This window comes from Peromyscus maniculatus, chromosome 3 (assembly GCF_049852395.1).
Source record: "Peromyscus maniculatus bairdii isolate BWxNUB_F1_BW_parent chromosome 3, HU_Pman_BW_mat_3.1, whole genome shotgun sequence".
NCBI lineage: Eukaryota > Metazoa > Chordata > Mammalia > Rodentia > Cricetidae > Peromyscus > Peromyscus maniculatus.
Genome location: NC_134854.1, coordinates 107,728,414 through 107,748,647, shown reverse-complemented (window position 1 = coordinate 107,748,647; position 20,234 = coordinate 107,728,414). Strand labels below are relative to the sequence as shown.

The following is a 20,234-nucleotide window of genomic DNA, read 5'->3' as shown; positions in this document are numbered from 1 at the left end:
CCTGAACTCTTGTCAAGGACAGGTGAGCTCCGGGTGAGTTGCTCTGTTGCAGAGAAGGTATGCACATGGGACCAGGATGTCCTCAGAGAGGCCACCAAGGGTGCTGTGTGTGAGACAGTGTGACTTGAATAAATCAGGAAGAGAGGTGGGAACCCTGTCACAAGGTTAAGGACTCAGGGACCACCTCAGGCCTGCTTTTCCTCCCAGATTAGCTCCATGGGGATCAGAAAGTGAGTGGACAGGTCCTTTCTCCTCTGTCATGTCTAGTTCTTGATCTTTGGTTTATGATTACCCTGGAGTTAGCCAATGAGGCACCAGCCCAAGTTTTCTCCCCAGAGGGGGACAGGTCCTGCCAGGTTCTTCTGAATGTCGAGTCTACAGTGTCCGGGGATTCTCTGCTCTGTGCTACCAGGTGAAAGAACAGGGCAAGGCTGGGGGTCTCTGTGGGCCTGGAGCTGCTCAGCCTTCCTGGGGACTCGTGGTGGGAAGGCATGTGTTTGGCTTAAGCTGTTACTTTTCACTAAGTTAACCCTTCTAATCAAAGGGAAGAGGTTTTTCTGAAACTTGTGCTTGGGAACCCAGGATTCCACAATGTGTGGACCCTAAAGCGGAAAGAGCTGGATACCAGATTTCCTGCCACAGGAAACTGTCTCAAGGCACCAAAAGTTCAGAGAGCCTGTGATTGAGAGTAATGGGGAAGAGACTATATACTTACACACTACACACAGGCCACCATGTTACAGCCTCATAATTACACAGGAAACCAAGTGTTATTTTACTGTATTTAAAGAGGAAGACCTAAAGGCTCGGAGGGGTGAAGGGCATGACTAAAGTCACAAAGATCGAAAGGGAGAAACCGAGGGAGTGGTCAGGTGTTAGCGGCCTCACACTTCGTTCCGGTGACGCCCTATTGCTTCCCCGGTGATAGGAGAAAACACTGGAGTAAATTTTACATAGCTCTGAGGAGGCCCAGGGCAGGGTAGAAGGGTCTCAGGGGACTCACATGTTTTTGTTGTTGTTGTTTTCCTCTTCGGCAGGGCTTGGTGAAGGTGTGCTGGCTGGTCTGACTGTCCCTTGTGGATGCGAATTTGAGATCCAGAAGTCTCCCCATGGCTTCTTATCACATCCGCCAGTACCAGGAGAGGGACCACAAACAGGTCCTGGACTTGTTCTCTAGGGGCATGGAGGAGCACATCCCCGCCTCCTTCCACCATGCATTGATGCTGCCCCGAACCCTCCTGGTTTTACTTGGGGTACCCATTGCCCTGGTCCTAGTGTATGGTTCCTGGCTGCTGGCCATTATGTGTGGCTTCCTTCTGCTTCTATTACTGTGGCTCCTTGCCAGACAGCCCTTGAAGAAGTTTGTGGCCATGTGTTTACACACAGACCTGGCTGACATCACCAAGTCCTACCTGAGGGAGCTTGGTTCCTGCTTCTTGGTGGCTGAGACTGAGGACCAGGTTGTGGGCATGGCGGCTGCTCGGCCAGTCAAGGACCCCTCATTAAACAGGAAGCAGCTGCAGCTCTTCCACCTGTCTGTGTCCTCACAGCATCGAGGACAGGGAATTGGGAAAGCGCTGATCAGAACTGTCCTCCAGTTTGCACGGGACCAGGGCTACAGTGACGTTGTTCTTCGTACCACTGTGCTGATGCATGATGCCGTGGCCCTCTACAAGGGCATGGGTTTCCAGAAGACAGGCAAGTCCTTCTTCAACCCAATAGCAAAGCTACTGACTGTCCCTTCAATTCATTTCAGGCTCCCACTCCCTTTGGCTCAGAAACATGAGCTATGATCTTATTTCCCCATGCATCTGTCAGCCTTCAGCTCACTGTGTTATCACAAGCGAACCCCAATGTTGCAGTGGACCATAAAGGCTTATTTGTCATGGTCATTGGAATCCTGTATGTTTGATGGTGGGTAATGGAGTGCTCCATTTCCTCCAAAACCAACTTCCTGTAGAGGGCTGTCTGTGACCACTAATGCAGTGGGGGTAGTTTCATGGTCTGACCAGCCTGTGTGATCCATGCTGACACTGACTAGACCCAGTCTTGTGGGCCAGCATGACTAAGTAGAGGCCATGAATGGAGTGTTTCTGTGGGTCCAGGAGAGGGTGTGAGACTAGAGAGAGTCCTAGATTTACTGCCCTTGGGAACCAAGGCTAGAGTGGCCGCAGTCCCAAGACAGGAGCGACTCCAGAAACTTAGATGCTTCATGCCTGACCTTGCCATCCTACATCCCTCATGGATGAATTAAGACCTAGCTGTGTGCTGATGCTTTCAAGACTGCCATTTCTGCAACTTCATCTCTAGCCCTGACACATAGGTCTGACACTGTCTCACACTGGACATCCCCGACCCAGAAGGACCTGCTGGTCACAGCTGTCTGGGTTGTCCTCAGCCAGTCAGCACTGAGCTACTGCCCACCCTTGGCATTGTATCCTGCTCACAGCTGTCTCTGAGGGGCCTGAAAGGCAATTCTCTGCCTTCCTGACAACCGGTCTTGTCACAGGCTCATGTATCTTCATGGTGTCTTTTTGGCAAGTTGTAGAATGGCTCCAGACCAAAGTGATGTGTTTTCCAGAAACACATGCTTCCCTCTGGGACTTCCACATAGACAAACAAACAAATAAACAAACAAACAAAACCTTTCTCCTTGCTAGTTGGCATTTCCAGTGTTAGAAAGTGCTATGCGGGCTGTCGGGGGTTAATGGGAGGGCTGTTGAATCACCTCAGGCAAGATAGTCTTGCTGGTGTGATAGTGTCATAGTTGCTATGGGAACAGACAACTACTTTCTGAATGGACTTAAGGGTCACTCCATAGAGAGATGTAGATGAATTTCTCAACGGTCTTATTAAATAAAAAACATGGAGCCAGATGTATGGGTAAAAGCCTGGGAGAGATCAGAGAAATAGAGAAAGCCACAGCTGACCTTACCTCACCAACTCCGCAGCTTCCAAAATGCAAGTTACTTCCTGTCTACCCACGCCTATATGCCTTGCTGTTCTGCCATCTGATTTGCTCTGTCTAGCTTCATCACTTCCTCTTCCTGCCCAGCTCTGTCACTTCCTGTCTATCTGTACAGACCTCCAGACCTCCATGGTTAACTAGTGTTGGAATTTAAGGTGTGTGCCACCACACCTAGCCCTGTTTCCAATGTGGCCTTGAATACACAGAGATCCTGCCTGCCAAGTGATAGGATTAAAGGTGTGTGCTAACATTACATGATTTCAGTGTTGTGGCTAGCTTTTTCCTCTGATGTCCAGACAAACTTTATTTATTAAAGCATAAATACATTTCAGCAGAAATAAAATATCACCACAGAGAGAGCCTGGGTTTGGTACAGTAAGGCAAAATTCTTTGGCTAGGTGTATCTTGCTTCCTTGCTGTGTACCTACGGTCCGCTCTTCAGACCCACCCTCCTCCTTCAGGCCTACCTCCCGGTACCTCTCTAAATACAACAGCCCACCACTTTTCTCCTGCTCACCCACAAGGCTACTGTTACACAGATGTCTGTGACTATTGATTTCTAGAGCAGTCTCTTACTCAAATGGAGGCCCTTCTGACAGCTTTGTGAGTCAGGGAAGCACAAGAATTGCCCTTCCCAAGCCTCTGGTTCTCTGCTGGCATATGCTCTCCTGTCACAGAGATTCCAGAGCACGTCCAGGGGACCTGGGGAATGACGCAGCAGTGTTCCCAGGTAGTTGCTGTCCTTGAACTGTGTACACACAGCAGAGAAATGGTTTTTCCTCCCCTAGAAGAACACACGTGGACTTTGGATTCTGTGAGCCTGTTCTAGTGTGCTTTTCGGTTGCTGTGGTAAAAATGCTCTACCAAAATGAGCATAGGGGAAGAAAGGCTTATTTCATCTGACACTTTCGGGTAACAGTCCATCATTGAGGGAAGTCAGGCCAAGAGCTCAAGGCAGACTCCTTGCCAATCCACGCAGCACTCACTCTGACTAGGGAACTCACTCACCGTGAGGAAGCGCATCAGGAACCGTACAGGCTGCTGCCTGCCAGCTGGTTTGCCCTCTCCTCACTCATAGGCTTATGCTCAGCTAGTCTTCTTATTCAGCCCAGGCCCACCTACCTAGGGTTGGTGCTATCCACAATAGGCTCAGCCCTCCCTCATCAATCATAAATTAAGACAGTCCCTCACAGATGTGCCCACACATCAGTCTGATCTGGACAGTACCTCAATTGAGACTCCTTCAGAAGGTGGATCCAGGCTGTACCAAGTTAACTGCTGAAATTGACTAGGCAGAGCCTGGTGACAGTTATAGATCGGGTAATTAGGTCAATGAAAACATTTCAGTGTGAGGTTATGGGAGTCCTGGGCTCATGGTAATACCGCATAAACTCCAGCTTCTCACTGGTGAGCTCTGTTAGGGCCAGGGTCTCTGTTTTGGGGGAGACATGAAGCAATAGCATCTTTACCTCCAGATATCACACTAATGGTAGAGTAAACAAATGCTCCCCCCGCCTCCAGTCTGTCTTGATCAGGCAATGGCTTCATCAGAGTTGCTTATCAGATGCAGGATCAGATGATGAGTTACTTACTTCATCATGGGAGACTCAGATTGTGTCACCGAGAACCCACCTTGACATGAGTAATGACTATGGACGGTGTACCACTGGGTTCTCTGAACAAACTGTCAGAAGCTCCATCGTCAAAGTGTTCCTAACCAGAAGTAATGGTTAACCGCTGGTGTAACCCCCGAGAGTGGACTTTTGGGACTTCAGCTTTTTTGAGGGTTTCAGGAGTGTCTCTTTCACTCCAGCAAGGGAATGTTTTAATGTGGAGTAAATAACTGCGCAACATTAGGCCTCTTCCTCCATCCACACAGTTCTTACATCCACACAGACTCCCACAATGTTCCCTGAGCCACGTACCGGAGAAATATTGATGTCAATAGTGTAGACCGAGAGTAACACACTTAGCAACTGGGTTAGCTGTGAGTCGCCATAGTAACCACTGAAAAAGAGAAATTCCTCTTCACAACAGTGATGGGCAGGAGCAGTACTCTGTGGGTCTGGATACACATGCTTTGAAGACCGATTGATGGACATGTGCATCCATTTAACGCAACCGTAGTAGACTCCCCTCCAAAGCCTATGACCTCCCTGACACAGGATTTACTCACTTACAGTACCAAACCTGGGTTCTCCCCTGTGCTTTACAACCAACCAGAAAGTAGTTAGTTGTACCCACAGCTATACCACTATCATACCAGCACAACTAACTAACCTGCCATGTGCTGATAACAAGATCATTTGAAACAATTTTCCTTTCCCCCAGATTCTTGAACAGCCCTTTTCTTTTCTTTCTTTCTTTCTTTTTTTTAAGATATATTTATTTATTATGTATACAGTGTTTTGTCTGCACGTATGTCTGCAGGCCAGAAGAGGGCACCAGATCTCATTACAGATGGTTGTGAGCCACCATGTGGTTGCTGGGAATTGAACTCAGGACCTCTGGAAGAGCAGTCAGTGCTCTTAACCTCTGAGCCATCTCTCCAGCCCCCGAACAGCCCTTTTCTGACACTGTAAATGTTAGCCAGTAGGGAAGGAGTCCAACTCAGCCTGGCTTTTCCATGTCTTATTACAAGAAATGTGTAAAAATCTTCAGCAATAGGGACTCACTATCTAGTTTTTACATGCAACCAAACGCAGTGGCAATAGCCTGTATTGTGTGAAGACTCACAGACCTCCTGACCTACAACTTGTAGGGAGATAGATACATCACCTCTCACACTGGGAGTGTCCTTTCCCACAGAGGCACACTGATTCAATTTTTCCTATTTCTTTTTTTTGTATACTTATCAAGTGCATATTAAACAGAAGGTAGCCATGTCCTTTCTATGTACAATGCCAATTATAATAATTAAATAAATAACAAAAAATGCCTGCTAGGCAGAAATCCCAGTGTTTAGCTCTCAAATCTTAAGACCTTAAATTAAGTAAGAATTGAAGAGGGTAGAAAATTAGAGAGAGAGAGAGAGAGAGAGAGAGAGAGAGAGAGAGAGAGAGAGAGAGAGGAGAGAGAGAGAGAGAGAGAGAGAGAGAGAGAGAGAGAGAGAGAGAGAGAGAAACAACACTAAAGCTACTCTACTAACTGAGGATTATCCTGAAACTTGACAAAGTTTTGACTGGTAAACAACGATAAAGTCCAATGAGAGGAAAAATAAACTAAGGACGACCAGGGAGGCTTACAAAGTCGTCTTTAGGATACTATCTGAAAACCTCCCAGGTTTCATAGCAGAGGCAGCCCTGGGTGGTTGTTTTTGTGAACCAAGAGGTCATTAAAATGCCCATCATGACACAGAAATCTTTTCAGGGGAAGCTGCTCTCTTAAACGCAGCCTCTGCTTGGGATGAACAGTGCTATTCACAATTGTTTCATCAAAGGTTTCCTCTTGGCACGCTAGCAGCCTAGCAAAACAACCCAAGCCCCAAAGGAAGCAAACGAGTCCAGCTAGAAAGATGGGGGTTGGGCCTAGAAAGAGTCAGAGATCCCAGCAGTGCCCCAGAAGCTCTTTGTGGTCCCTTTGAAAAGCCGTGGTAATCAGTTTCCCGGGAGGGTATGAGGATAGGACTTAATATAAAATATTTGTAATTTTTTTTTTTTTTTTTTTTTTTTTGAGCAGGGGAGCGTTTCAAGGCAGGGTCTCTCTGTGCAGCCCTGGCTGTCCAGGAACTCACTCTGTAGACCAGGCTGGTCTCGAACTCAGATTCGCCTGCCTCTGCCTCCCGAGTGCTGGGACTAAAGGTGTGTGCCGCCACACCCAGCCAAGTAGGCTAAGTATTTCTAAATCTTAAGGTATAGGTGGCATTGAAAGTGTTCTTCAGATATTCTGCTATCCTCATAGACTGGAGCCTAACCCAGTGGCCAATCAAAGAGGCTTCATCCCGTAACTGATGGGAGCAAATGCGGAGACCCACAGCCCAACATTAGGCAGAGCTCAGGGGATCCTGGAGAAGAGAGGGAGGAAGGATTATATGAGCTAGAGGGGTCGAGGGCACCCTGAACATGACCCACAGAATCAACTCATCAGGGTTCATCGGGGCTCACAGAGACTGAAGCAACAATCGGGGATCCTGTGTGGGTCTGAGCTAGGTCCTCTGCGTGTGTGTGTGTGTGTGTGTGTGTGTGTGTGTGTGTGTGTGTGTGTACCTTGGTGTTCTTGTGGGACTCCTAACAGTGGGAGTGGTGGTGTTGCTGACTCTTTTGCCTACTCTTGGGACCCTTTTCCTCCTACTGGGTTGCCTTCTCCAGCCTTGATATGAGGGTTTGTGCCTGGTCTTATGGTAACTTGTTATGCTGTGTTTGGTTGGTATCCCTGGGAGGCCTGCTCTTCTTTGAAGGGAAAAGGAGGAACAGTGGATCTGGGGGAGAGGGGAGTTTTAGGGTGGGAGGAATGAAGGGAAGGGAAATTGTGGTCAGGATGTAATATATAAGAGAAGAAGAAGGAAGAAAAAAATGTTCTTCAGAGGCCAAATACAATCTCAATACACCTGGAAACATGTTAATAAGAAACATGTTTAAAAGCATTTTTTTTCTGAGTAATGTATTTGTTTTTATTCATTTTTGTCTTTTTAAAAATACAATCTCAATACACCTGGAAACATGTTAATAAGAAACATGTTTAAAAGCATTTTTTTTCTGAGTAATGTATTTGTTTTTATTCATTTTTGTCTTTTTAAAAATTTTATTTATTTTACATCCCAACTGCAGTTTCCCATCCCTCGTCTCCTCCCATTCCCTCCCCATCTCCCCTTCACCCCTCACCCCCCCCCCCTCCATCCACTCCTCCTCTGTTTCTGTTCAGAAAGAGGCAGGCCTCAAATTTTAATTTTATAATTTACTTCGTAAATTTTATGTGTGTAAGCGTGTTGCCTGGACATATATATGTACACCACAGGCATGCCTAATGTCTGTGGAGTTTAGAGAGGGCGTTGGATCCCCTGTTAGTGGAGTTACAGATGGTTATAAGCAGCCATGTGGGTACTAGGAGCCAAACCTGGGTCCTCGGCAAAAGTAACAAGTGTTCTCAGCTGCTGAGCCGTCCCTCCAGCCCAGTTTTGTGGTTTTACGTTGTGCTTTTTACTTTAATTAATCAGGCTTATTTCTGCCAGTTTTCTTGCACAGATGCAGTTTATTTGGATTATCCTTCCCCACCCTCTTTCATCTCCCTTCAGCCCCTCTCAACCTCCCCTCCTCCACACAAGTCCTCTTCAGCAGTTTACCTTTCACCCACTGAGCTCAGCCAGAGCCGTCTGTGTGGAATTCTCTTTTATTTTTGTATTTCTAGTGCATTTAAGTGTACATACATGTTCACACGTGTGAGGGCATGGCCAGACGTTGACATCGTTAGCTGTCTTCTTCAACGACTCTCTGTCTTGTATCGAGTCTTTCTCTGTCCCACCAGCCAGCCCCCAAATCACGACACAGAGACTTATTATTAATTATGAAAGCTTGGCCAATAGCTTAGGCTTGTTTCCAACTATCTCTCATAACTTAAATTAACCCACGTCTATTAATTTACTTTCTGCCTTGTGGCTTCATTACCTTATCGGTGCCTGGAAATCCTGCCTAACTATTGGCTGTTCAGCTTTTTATTAAGCCAAGCAGAGTGACACTTCTTCACAGTGTACAAAAGGATTATTCCACAGCACTGTCTTGCATGTTGAGGGAGACTCCGTCACTTGAACCTGGAGTTTGCTGATTTGGAAAATCTAACGAGCTAGTTCAATATGGGGATCCCATCTCTGCTACTCACATACCAGCATTACAGGTAAGCTATTGTGCTCACCTGGCATGCATATGCAGGTGCTTGTGCACATCTGTATGCGAGGCTTAAAGTTGACGTGTGTCTTTCTCAACCTCTTCCACCTTTATTTATCAAGGCAGAGCCCCTAATTGAACTTGCAGCCTACCAGTTTTGCTGCTCTGGCTGGCCAACTTGTTCTGGGGGGTCCCTGGCCTCCTGAGTGCTGGGATTTTAGCCAGCATTCTTGCTTGGTTTTTATGGGGTTCTAGGCATCCAAACTCCTGTTTACACGGCAAACATTTTATCCACTGAGCCATCTCCTAGCCCCTGCATGTATTCTTACACAACCTGCAGAATAGAGCTGAAATGATTGTTATAGGTTCTGATGTGGACAATAGATTGTTTATAATACTCACCCCGTCCTCAGCTTCTATCTCCATTTGACAGGGTGCTCTTTTACAGCGGCCTTTGGAAGGATAATGTCAGCTCATGTGAGGGGCGCCTCTTTGCTGTTTATATTATCTTTGCAATAGTCTCCAAAACCATAACGTCCCATTCCCTTGCAAGTGGTCTTTGCCTATAGGTTCAACTCCTTCATCACACTTCCCTAGCAAACTTCTTTCTGCAGGTCCACTGGCAGGCTCATCTGTGATTCTAAGCTACTTCCTAACGCTTTCTACTTTTTCCAGTGGTGATGTCACGTACTAGCACACCGACCCATCGCTTCGCTTATAGGAAATTGTGAAGGTGGAAGTCACTACTGGCCTGCTGGACCCCTATCGGTAGCTTGATTTTTCCTTGTAACTTACCTATTTTAATCTTAAAGCCTATTCCTAGCCTGGAAATAAAGATAGCATGAGAGGTATTTTCTGAGAAAAATGTGAAAGGAAACAGTTCTTTACAAATCTGGCATCCAGAGCAGGAGCCGGGGGGGGGGGGGGGGGGGGGGGGGGGGGGGGAGGGCAGTTCGTCTTCTTTGGGAAGCGCGCCCCCATGAGTTGAGTACTTCTTACTACATCCAAATCCCCCACATTCCAGGCTTCTTTGGGCGGAAATGAAGTTCTGGAGACGCAGCAGGACTTACAAGAGACTTTGCAGCGTCCCAGCCGCTAAGCTTTAGAGTCTGAGGGTGGACATCACAGCTTCACAGGTTGGCTGGGACAAAGTGGCCTTCCCTTCACCCTAAGTGAAGTTCTCTGGGAACTTCAGAGGCCAGAGCTCCATAGTTCCTAGGGTGGGGCAAGTGTGCAGACTGCCTCTCGGGTGCATGGACTCTTCAAGAGCAGGGGGATTGTCAGCTTTTGAACACAATTACGTTCCTTTGTCCAGCGTGCATCGTGCATCGTGACAGTCACTGAGATTTAGCCCTGTTCCTGAAAGCCGTGGCCCCACACCAGCTGCCATATTGCCTGAGGACTGTTCAACTTAGAAGTGGATACAAAGCATCTTCAGTGCTCAAGGCAAGTAACATGATTTGAGTTTTTCTGGGAGCATGAGATCATTTTCCAGGTTGTTGTATCGGTGGCGCATCCTCGAAGAGGTCTGGGACCAAATTACAGTCCAGTGTGGCCAGCTCAGCTCTTCCCGAAGAGTGGACAGAAGGGACCTATTTTACGCAGGTCTGGCGCCCGTGCGTGCGTGCATGCATGCAGAGACTGTGTTGTAGGGTCACACGGTGGGTTAAGAGCAGCAGGAAGGTTCTGTGGTACCTCAGACTGCCGGAAGTCCACCTGCTAAGTAGGAATTGTGTGAGGAGAGCTGAGGCAAAACCTGGAGGTCCAGACCAGAACATGCTGAGAGCTTGGGAGCGGCCCATGTTAGCCCAGGTTATCCCAGGTTTACAAAGACAGGAACCAAAACGACGCAGCTGTTTGACCTGGGAACATTTAGCATTTTGAGAAATGCCTGCCACCAAAACGTGGCCAGTAGGCCAAACGCTGCAGAGTCTCACAGAGTAAAGGGTTAATTTTGTGTTAAATAGATTTTATGAAGGTAAGAAAAGCATTTAGAAAGGTCTAAAGTCATAATAAGACTTCAAACCTGTGTGTTCAGTGTTCTTCGGGACTGGGAAACAGTACCCAGAGCCAGGGGAAGGTGCTAATCCCCCAACTGCACATATGGGAAAGGGGACTGAGAGCTGAAGACGTTCACTAGAGGTGAGCTAGGGTCTGAACCCTGATGTGTCTCCTTGTAACTTCTGTCTCTCCTCCGACTTGAAGCTCCATCCTCAGCATTTCTCTTGGCTGTGTGGAGCCTGACGCATGGACAATTTAGGTCTTACCTTCAAACTGTAAATCAGGGAATCAAATAGGATTTATCAGAATACAAGTCTCCTTAGCTGCTCAATCGACATGCAGTTGTTCCACAATTCCAAGAGGCAAAAAAGAGCCATTTGGGGGTCAAAACCAGTAAAAGATCAAATGGATTCAGCCTTTTCAGTATCACAGATCTTAAAGATTCGATAGAGAAAATGAACCTCAAAATTTGGCATAACAACTTCACTAGAGATGTGGAATCTGGCTAGAGCTAGGTGGGTCCTTGATAGACTTGAAACTATGAACTATGAACTTCCCCACTCAGCGGGGGTGAGGGGACTCTGCTCCCAGCAGTAAGAAAGCAGGACCTTACACTCTCTTTGCTATGCTTGGATACTCCAAACTCCCCAAGGGTGGTTGTTTAGGGCCTTTGTTCTCAATGCACACCTGACTTGAATTCTAGATCATTAGAAATCAGGCCAGAAAGAATTTATCAGCTTCCAGAAGGCAGGGAAGCCTGTCCAGCCAGCTTCTTCCAGATGGATTCTGTCCCAATCCTGGATGGAGTTTATCTGGAGGCTTCCACTCTAGGAACTGAGACCAAGGGCCAGCCTGAAAGGACTGAGGCAGGACAGGCACTAAAGCCCATCCTCATCCCACATCACTGTGAATGTTCTCTCCTCCACCGACCTGTGCACAAAGACACAGGTGTGTCAATAAATTCCAGGAACATTGTGCGAGTTGTCTCAATCAACCCAAGACTCACTGCAGTCAATTCCTCACCAGATGCATGAGTCCCCAAAGAAGCTGGTTGGTTGCACAGGAGAGATGTGTACCCCAAAGCCAATAGTAATACTCACCAGAGACCCAACACATCTTGCCCAAAGATCACCATAATTTTGTACTGCCCAGTTCACTGTGGGAGTGGCGCTGTTCTGGATGCTGATCCTTGATCCCTCTCAAATTCCATCTTCGTTGCCAGGAAAGGTTATGTAAGAATGTTCTGTACCCTCCTCCTTTATTTCCACCAGACATTGGAAAGGGGGCACTGTGTGCCGTAACACACACACCATTCCAATGCCCAGTGCGTCCCCACTGAACCTGACTTGTATTTGGAGAATAGGCCTCTGCTTGTCCTCCTAACACCATGAAAGAGAGGGAGGGGCCCCCTAGTTTAGACCTCCCCCAGCTTCCTGCTGTGGACACTGCTGTAAGTTCGAACTTGGAACAGGGTGGTCACATGGTAGAGAGAGGAAGGGGCCTGAGGAAGGGTTGTTAGGGCTCATGGGTGGGATGTTCAGTGCAGGCAAGAAGGAGAGACAGAGGTCTCTTTTACCTCTAGCTCCAGGCCCTGTCAGAGCATCACAATCTATCAGGGAGTTAACTGTGGAAGTCAAGATAAAATTGGACTCCTATTAACTGTCCATCCCATAATCAGCTGAACAGGATAAGTAGAGGGTAGGTTCCTCAACAAACTCTGGATCCTTATCATCCTTGAATACGTACTTTAAAAAATATATTATTACCGGGTGGTGGTGCCCCACGCCTTTAATCCCAGCACTCGGGAGGCAGAGCCAGTTGGTTCTCTGTGAGTTCAAGGCCAGCCTGGTCTACAGAGCAAGACCCAGGACAGGTACCAAAACTGCACAGAGAAACCCTGTCTCGAAAAACCAAAAAAACATGGGCACCTGGATACATTGCCAAGGAGCAGGCTAGGCTCAGCGGGAGACACTCAGTAATGGTGCTCTCGTTCCTGAGCCAATAGACCTGGATTCTTGCTTGTGACTAGAGAGGTCAAAATGAGTGGTTCAGTCTCCAGTTTCCTCCTAGCAGATGATACAGAGACCAAGGTGAGCATCGGAGAGGGCCACGTGTGGCAGGACAAAGGCCGTGGGCTGAAAGGGACAGGGAGATGAGTGGCAGCCTCCCATGGGGGTGAGGAGCCCTGAGCCACCCTAGATTCCCTTTCCCCTTCCAGGTTGATTCTGTGGGGATCACAAAATTGGCTGGACTTTGGCTCCCTGCCTTACCACAACCCAGCGTCTTCACCTAGGGTTTATGATTATCAAACATCCGGGTGCCAACAATGAGACCTCTACCCAAGTAAGCCCTGGGTGAGTTACACTGTCCCAGGTGTGTCTCGGGCTTGAGAGAGGACCAAGTATCCCGGGTGAGAGATGGTGTAACAAGAAGATAAAGGGAAGAGAGATGGTGAGAGGACCAAGCAGATGACATGACAGGCTGTCAGTCTTCTCTCAGGATCAGGCCTCAATTTCAGTTTCCTGAGACCTGAGCAAGCAGTTTCTGGGAGGGCCATGAACAAAAGACATAGTCCTTGCAGTAGCTCCCTTTCTGCACGTACTCTGACTGCTCAAGGTTCAGTCAGTTGTTTACTGTCTGGGACCCCTCACCAACTTAGAGATACGTGCATGGGTCAATGTGAACGTGTGAGGCCAGCCAGCCTCCATGGCAGCTCAAGGACAAAGCCTGGGAATTGTCCAGGCCTACCCAAAAACTTTAACTGTAACCCGCAACCAGTAAATTCAAAGGTTCCATACCCTCACCCAATCATGATGCAAAAGCTTGTACCACTCTGCTTGTGGTTTTTCCCTTTAAAAACCCCTCACCCTGAGAGCTGAGGGCCGTCCTCCTCCACTGCTGTGTTGAGTGTTGGACATGGACCAAACCTGGGCTTGCTTGTTATCAATAAACCCCTTTGTGTTTTGCATCGAATATCGGCTCTGTGGTGGTCTTGCTTGGGGGTCTCACGACGTGGCCACAACAATGGCAGCCTTCCACAAGGGTAAGGAGCATCCCAGGGCTTGCTTCTTCTTTATGCTAATCCTCTGGGGATCCCAAAGTGAATGGACAGGGCTCTCTCCTCTGTCCTATTCCAGCTCTTAGCCTCTGGTTTATGATTATCCAGGAGCCAGCCAGCTGGGCACCAGTCCAGCTCTGTTTTTAGATATGAGACAGGCCCTGGCAGGTTCCGGATGCCAGCCTAGAAGCTCAGCTGTGGTAGCATGTAAGAGGGGCAGATAGACAAGGTTGGTGTCTCTCTGGGTCTAGAGTCTCACAGCCTTCCTGGGTGTTCAAGGGTAGCATGCTCTGGGGCTTCACCTTTGCTTCTTAGTAGATTAAATCTTTCTAACTAGGGGACTATTTGCGGAAACTTGATATTGGGAACACGGGATTCTGACATTTACAAATCCTGACGAGGAAACACAGCTGGGGGATTGGAAAGCCTGTACCTGGGTAAGGAGAGAGGTGGAAATGGGACATGCCTGTGCTCTATCAATCTTGCTGTACTAAATCCTCAAAATTACCCCGGAAACCAGGTGTTACTTCAAGCTGATCTGTATAGATGCACACACACAGGCTCAGAGAGGTGGACATGTCTCAGCTCACAGGACTGGCAGAGGGGAGCCAGGGGTATAATGTTCTGGAGGCCAACACTGTTTCCTAGGGTTGTTGTTCGGCTCCCTCCTGGGTGGCAGTAGAAATGTGCACCTGTGAGTCTGAAGGCTGGGTGCGAGGTGGTAAGCGAAGGTTTAGGAAATTCATTTGGTTTCCTCTGGCTCTTCTAGGGATTTAAGGAGGCAACTCAAGCAGATTGAAATATCTCTTTGATGCTGACATTTGAGAGAGAGCTTTATCCATGGCTCCTTTTCACATCCGGCAGTTCCAGGAGAGAGACTACAAAGAAGTCATAGACTTGTTCTCCAGGTGCATGGAGGAACACATCCCTGCCACCTTCCACCGCCTGCTGAAACTGCCCCGAACCTTCCTGCTCTTAATTGGGGTGCCTCTTGCCATAGTCCTGGTATCTGGCTCCTGGCTCCTGGCTCCTATATGCATTGTCCTTCTGCTTCTATTCTTGCGGTTCCTTGCCAGCAAGGCCTGGAAGACTCATGTGTCCACATGTTTGCACACAGACATGGCTGACATCACCAAGTCCTACCTGAGTGTGTCTGGGGCGGGTTTCTGGGTGGCTGAGTCTGGGGGACAGGTAGTGGGTATAGTGGCTGCTCGGCCAGCCAAGGATCCCCCATTAGGTAGGAAGCAGCTGGAGCTCTTTCGCCTGTCTGTGTCCTCACAGCATCGAGGACAGGGAATAGCAAAAGCCCTGGTTAGAACTGTCCTCCAGTTTGCGCGGGACCAGGGCTATAGTGACCTTGTCCTTGAGACCTGTGTCGTACAGCAAGGTGCTGTGAGCCTCTATGAGTCTATGGGTTTCCAAAGGACAGGCCTATACTTACTTGACAGCATTGTCGGAAGAGTCATTGATTTTTTGGTACTTTGTTTCACGTACCCTCTCCCATCTGCTCAGGAACCCAGACTTTGATCTTATTTCTTTCCATAACTGTCACACTCCATTTCACTGTACTGTGACAAGTAAACCCTGATATTTCAGTGGATAAATAATAAAAGGACTTATTTCAGGTTCTTTGGATTGCTGTCTGTCTGACAATGGGTGACATATTGAGGCATTCTATGACACCAAGGTATAAATCTGTTCCAGCTGTTTTACACACACCTGCATGTTTCTGGGGAAAGAGTACTGCTACTGTATCAGTGAGTCTGGCCTGGTGGAAACTGATAGCAGTCACTCCACAATTGTTTGAAGAACTTCATCAATACAACCAGGGAACATCTCTGTTCCTTTCTTTCTTGCAATATTCACTCTTCCTATGGCTAGCCCCATTCATAGGGCTGAGGGTAATAATCTATTTTTTCTGCTAGCAATTTGCCTTCTCCAATTCCTCTAGGAACAGATTCAAGAGGTCTCCAGAGTGACAGATAACCCCTGCTTCTTCACCGATACCTCCTGCTGAGCACAAGTCCGATGACTCCTGACTCCCCCTCACTACATCAGCCCATGCCAACAGGAAACAGGCAGATTTGAACCTGTGCCCATATACCCAGAAAGGTCTGGATGTTTGGTTGGAACCATCCAGCTCACTCGTGCAGCTCCTGCACAGTCTGAGAAGCACCACTCCTGTCTTTCCAAACCCCATCCACTCAGAAAATCTGAACAAACAAAGGGCACCATAAAGCCCATTTCTGCATCCTTCCTGGCTATGGCAATTCCTACCCTGAAATCCCCATCTAAAGCATTCAGCTTTTGACCACACTTGGGCACACACCCAGCTTGTGGTGGACATGTCATCACCCTTCCCCTACAAGCTGTGTCATCTCTCTGCTTTAAGTTGAGGTGAATGGCTTCTCTGGCCTCTGTCTCTGGGACTGGAGGTTTCACTCGGGAGTTGCTCTGCTCTAATAAATATGTTGTTATACTTTTTCAGTTCAGCTTGATCTGGCTAAGCCTTAGTAACTTGCTTTGTAGTGGTTAGCCATTCCAGCTTGGATCTGGAGGTGGATTGTGCAGAGCTCCGGAGAACACCGCTGGACTGCGTTACACATTCCCCAGACCCTGCGACCTACCCATTACTTAATTTGTGAGTTATGCCATTAAATAAATATCCTTTTAACTACGTGGGGTGGCCAAAATAATTTCTCCAATATCAAAAGGGGGAGATGGCGGAAATGGCGGAGATGGCGGAAATCGGAGCTAGCACTCTCCTGCCTCTTTCGCTGGTCTGGGGCTAAGCTAGGGAATTGAGATCAGACTAGCTGCTCCCTTTTTCGGGAATGGAACCGTGTAGGTGTTCCCTGGTTATATGGAACTTTGCAGGCGGGTTTAGGTACCCGCCAGCTAGGGAGGAGACGGCGGGAGCCACCCAGGCCTTTGGAGTTTGCCCCACATTGGGCGCCAGATATTGGAGAAATTATTTTGCCCACCCCACGTAGTTAAAAGGATATTTATTTAATGGTGTAACTCACAAATTAAGTAATGGGTAGGTCGCAGGGTCTGGGGAATGTGTAACACAGTCCAGCGGTGTTCTCCAGAGCTCTGCACAGTCAACCTCCACCGTTCAGCGTCTCGGCACCGAGAGAGCGCACCGAGAGAGCACTCGCCCATCCAGCTCTCGGGTCCCCAGGCACCTCCCCTGGCCCCGCCTCATAGGCGTGACAGTTGCCAGAGTCTCAATGGGGGTTGGAACTTCCAGATCCAAGCTGGAATGGCTAGCCACTACATTGCTTCCCAGGAACAGGTGCCTCTCTGTGTACAGTACACACAGGTCTCCTTGCTCTTTGCTGTATTGCTGAGAACCACAGTTGCCTCCACAGCACCAGTGCCCTCCTGTCTCTCATAACTCAGTCATTCAAGCCTGTGTCCCTGTCCATCTTAACTAGGCCACTATCCACAGCAAGTTTGTATTACATTGAACCCTGTATCAGTTGAATTCTTAGTTATGGACCCCAAAGACAGCTCTCTCTGTGTGTCAGGAAGATGCTGGACTTGCCTCCTCAACTCTCTCTTTCTCTACTTACACTAGCTCTCCCCATGCAGCAAAGCCAGATCTAGGGAGTCACAGACTAGACATAAGGGAGGTTCCTTAACCCTGTACTTTGTAATGTATACACAATAGCGATGAAATAGCTCTTGTCTTCCATAATATGTATGGGATCTGGATGCTGGAGCCAGATGACATATACAAAGACTACCAACAGGACAAGGGAAATTGTCATTGTGAGATGAGTAGGAATCCAGGGAAGGAGGAAATGCCATGTGAAATACCAGTTCCTCAGTGATAGAGCTCTACTGAGCCAAAGATTCTCATGTTATATGAGAATGAGAAACATGAAACCAACATCTTTTCCCCCAGAAATCACACCCATAGTCTATCTTGGTGTGTTCACTGAGGTTACTTATGGGAGCACTTCTGAGTGGTTACTGGGGGGCACGTGGAAAGAAGACTCAGAGAACATGGTAACCAAAAACCAGCTTTAGATGGATGATGACCAGAGTCTTGTATACCATGCATCTAAGAGTCTTCACACCAGCAGTAACTTGTTAACTGCTTGTAAAAACTTCAGGAGGTCCAGTGAATCTTGTTTTCTTGGGAGTTCCACGAGTCTCCCTTTATCTTTACAAGGGAATATTTCAATCTGGAGAAAGTAGCTACATAACATGATACCCCTTTCTGCACTAATTTTTTTCAGCTCACTCTCCCATAACGTTGCTTGAGCCATGTGCAGGGTGATATAGATGCCAAGAGTACAGACTACAGCAGAAGATAGTTATTGTCAGTAGTTTGACTGGTTGTGGGTCTGCACTGTAGCTACTGACTACTACAAAAAATAGGTTTCTTTTCACAACCATGGGTGACAGCCTCAGAAGTCTATACATATGAACAGTAATGTTTAGATGGTGATTTGTAAGCAGACAACATCCATTTAACAACATCAATAAAATGACATTAGCCTCTGTCCTGGAGCCTATGACTGTTCCAGCCAAAGGTCTAGTCCACTTATACTGGCAAATATAAATTCTCTTGAGAAGTATGTCTGAAATACAATCAGAAAACAGTTGGTTGCACCCATAACAACTATGGCTCTTTCACGCTGTCTCAATTAGGATTACGATAGCCTTGACAAACCACTATTGTAGCAGGCTTTCTTTTGGTCACCAACAAGCTCCAAAATCAAGACATGGAGACTTACTATTAGTTATGAATGCTCAGCCTTAGCTTAGGCTTGTTTCTTGCTAGCTCTTATAACTTAGTTTAGCCTGTTTCTCTTCATCTATTTTTTTCCTTCGGGGCTTTTTACTTTTCCTTTATTCTGTATGTCCTCCTTTCACTGCTTCCTTTGTGTCTGACTGTCTGGCTGTCCAGCTGTCTGGCCCCAGGTGTCTCCCTCTCTTTCTCCCTCTCATTATCTCTCCTCTCCTTCATCCAGCCTAGATTCCTCCTTCTATTTATTCTCTCTGCCTGCCAGCCCTGCCTATTTCTCAACTGCCTAGCTATGGATCACTCAGTTTTTTATTAGACTAAACAGGTGCCTTAGGCAGGCAAGGTAAAACAGCAACACATGATTACATAATTAAAAAAATGCAGCATAAAAAAATGTAGCATGTCTTTACACCATTAAAGAAATACAACATAAACAAATGTAACACATTTTTACATTGTTAAAGTAATATTCCACAACATAAACAAATGTAACATATTTTTGACTAGTTAAAGTAATATACCACAACATACTTTCACCAAAAGCAACTTGGGGAGAAAATAATTTTTTTGGCTGACATATCACTGTTCATTGAGGGAAGCCAAGGCAGGAATTCAAACCTAATGGTGGGAACCCGTAGGCAGGAGCTGATGCAGAGGCCATAGAGGATTTCTGCTTACTGGTTTGTTCCTTATGGATTACCCAGCCTGCTTTCATATAGCATCTGGGACCACCAGCCCAGGGGTGGCCCCTACCACAATGGGTGTCTCTATTGGGTCCTGTAAGAAAGATTAGATTGTTTGGTCTCAATAGGGATAGCTGTAGAGTCTGCAGTCAGTCTCAGAGTAATGGGTAAAACTGTCTGATATTCTGGATAGAAGTGTAGTATGATGGATCATCACATCTCGGAACTGTCCAAACAAATTACCAGTCCAAGGCTGACTATTGAGTAATGTTCTTAGATACAATGGCATCTTTCTGGACTGAGTAGAGTCGTTGCTGTGAGGCCCCAGCCTCCTTCTGGAGACTTCAGAGATTGCTATTGAAAAGACTTATAGTTCACTGTGGATAACTTGAACATTATTAATATCAAAATGGAAAGTTTGGGTTTAGGATGATTTGAGGAAGGATTTCCAGAGATCAAGAATAAGCATGGAAAGAAATAGAATCTTGAGAACAACGGTCCCTAGATTATTGGTTTTCTTCTTTTTCACACCAGTTGGCTCTTCTGATATGAGACAGAATCTCCTAATTTGTCTTTCAGCACTATGCTTGGGTGAGAAAAGGAGAGAGCCATATTCCAACTCCAAAGCCAACTTGATTTACAATTGAATTGGGACCACAACTATTCTAGAGCTAAAGAGATATTTATGTTATGCAGTGAGATATTGTAGAGTATATTGTTACCAATATGAGCTTCCTTTACACGGTAGACATCTAGGTGTCCAAGGCCTTATGATTTCTTGAAGATGGGTATTTCTACTATCCTTTAAAGATAAAAAAGCAGAACCCTACCCCGACCCTTGTTTGTTGAGTTTTGTTTTTACAACTTGTAGAGTTACATCAGTGGATGGCCTATTACTTCTTATCAAGGAGTTTCTCCTGTTCAAATCAAATTTTTGTTAATTTTG

General features: G+C 47.0%; 3 protein-coding genes across 3 annotated transcripts in view; all 3 read left to right on the top strand.

Moving 5' to 3' along the window:
• Positions 1-274: 274 nt before the first annotated feature.
• LOC102911584 (N-acetyltransferase 8-like) lies at positions 275-15,467 on the top strand. The gene is made up of 6 exons (XM_076567070.1): positions 275-412; positions 1,038-8,794; positions 9,460-9,552; positions 9,809-9,920; positions 10,100-10,230; positions 14,613-15,467. The coding sequence occupies exon 2, from the start codon at positions 1,110-1,112 to the stop codon at positions 1,791-1,793; it is 684 nt and encodes a 227-aa protein (XP_076423185.1). The 5' UTR covers positions 275-412; positions 1,038-1,109; the 3' UTR covers positions 1,794-8,794; positions 9,460-9,552; positions 9,809-9,920; positions 10,100-10,230; positions 14,613-15,467.
• Positions 14,638-20,234, top strand: part of LOC102910980 (N-acetyltransferase 8-like) — a 26,971-nt gene continuing 21,374 nt past the window's right edge. Inside the window, exon 1 of the mRNA XM_076567069.1 lies at positions 14,638-14,751. The gene's annotated coding sequence lies outside the window, so the exon portion shown is untranslated. The remainder of the gene's footprint in view (positions 14,752-20,234) is intronic.
• Positions 14,684-15,467, top strand: LOC143266716 (N-acetyltransferase 8-like). Its single transcript, XM_076567068.1, has one exon. It carries the CDS (start codon positions 14,684-14,686, stop codon positions 15,368-15,370), a length of 687 nt encoding a protein of 228 aa, XP_076423183.1. The 3' UTR covers positions 15,371-15,467.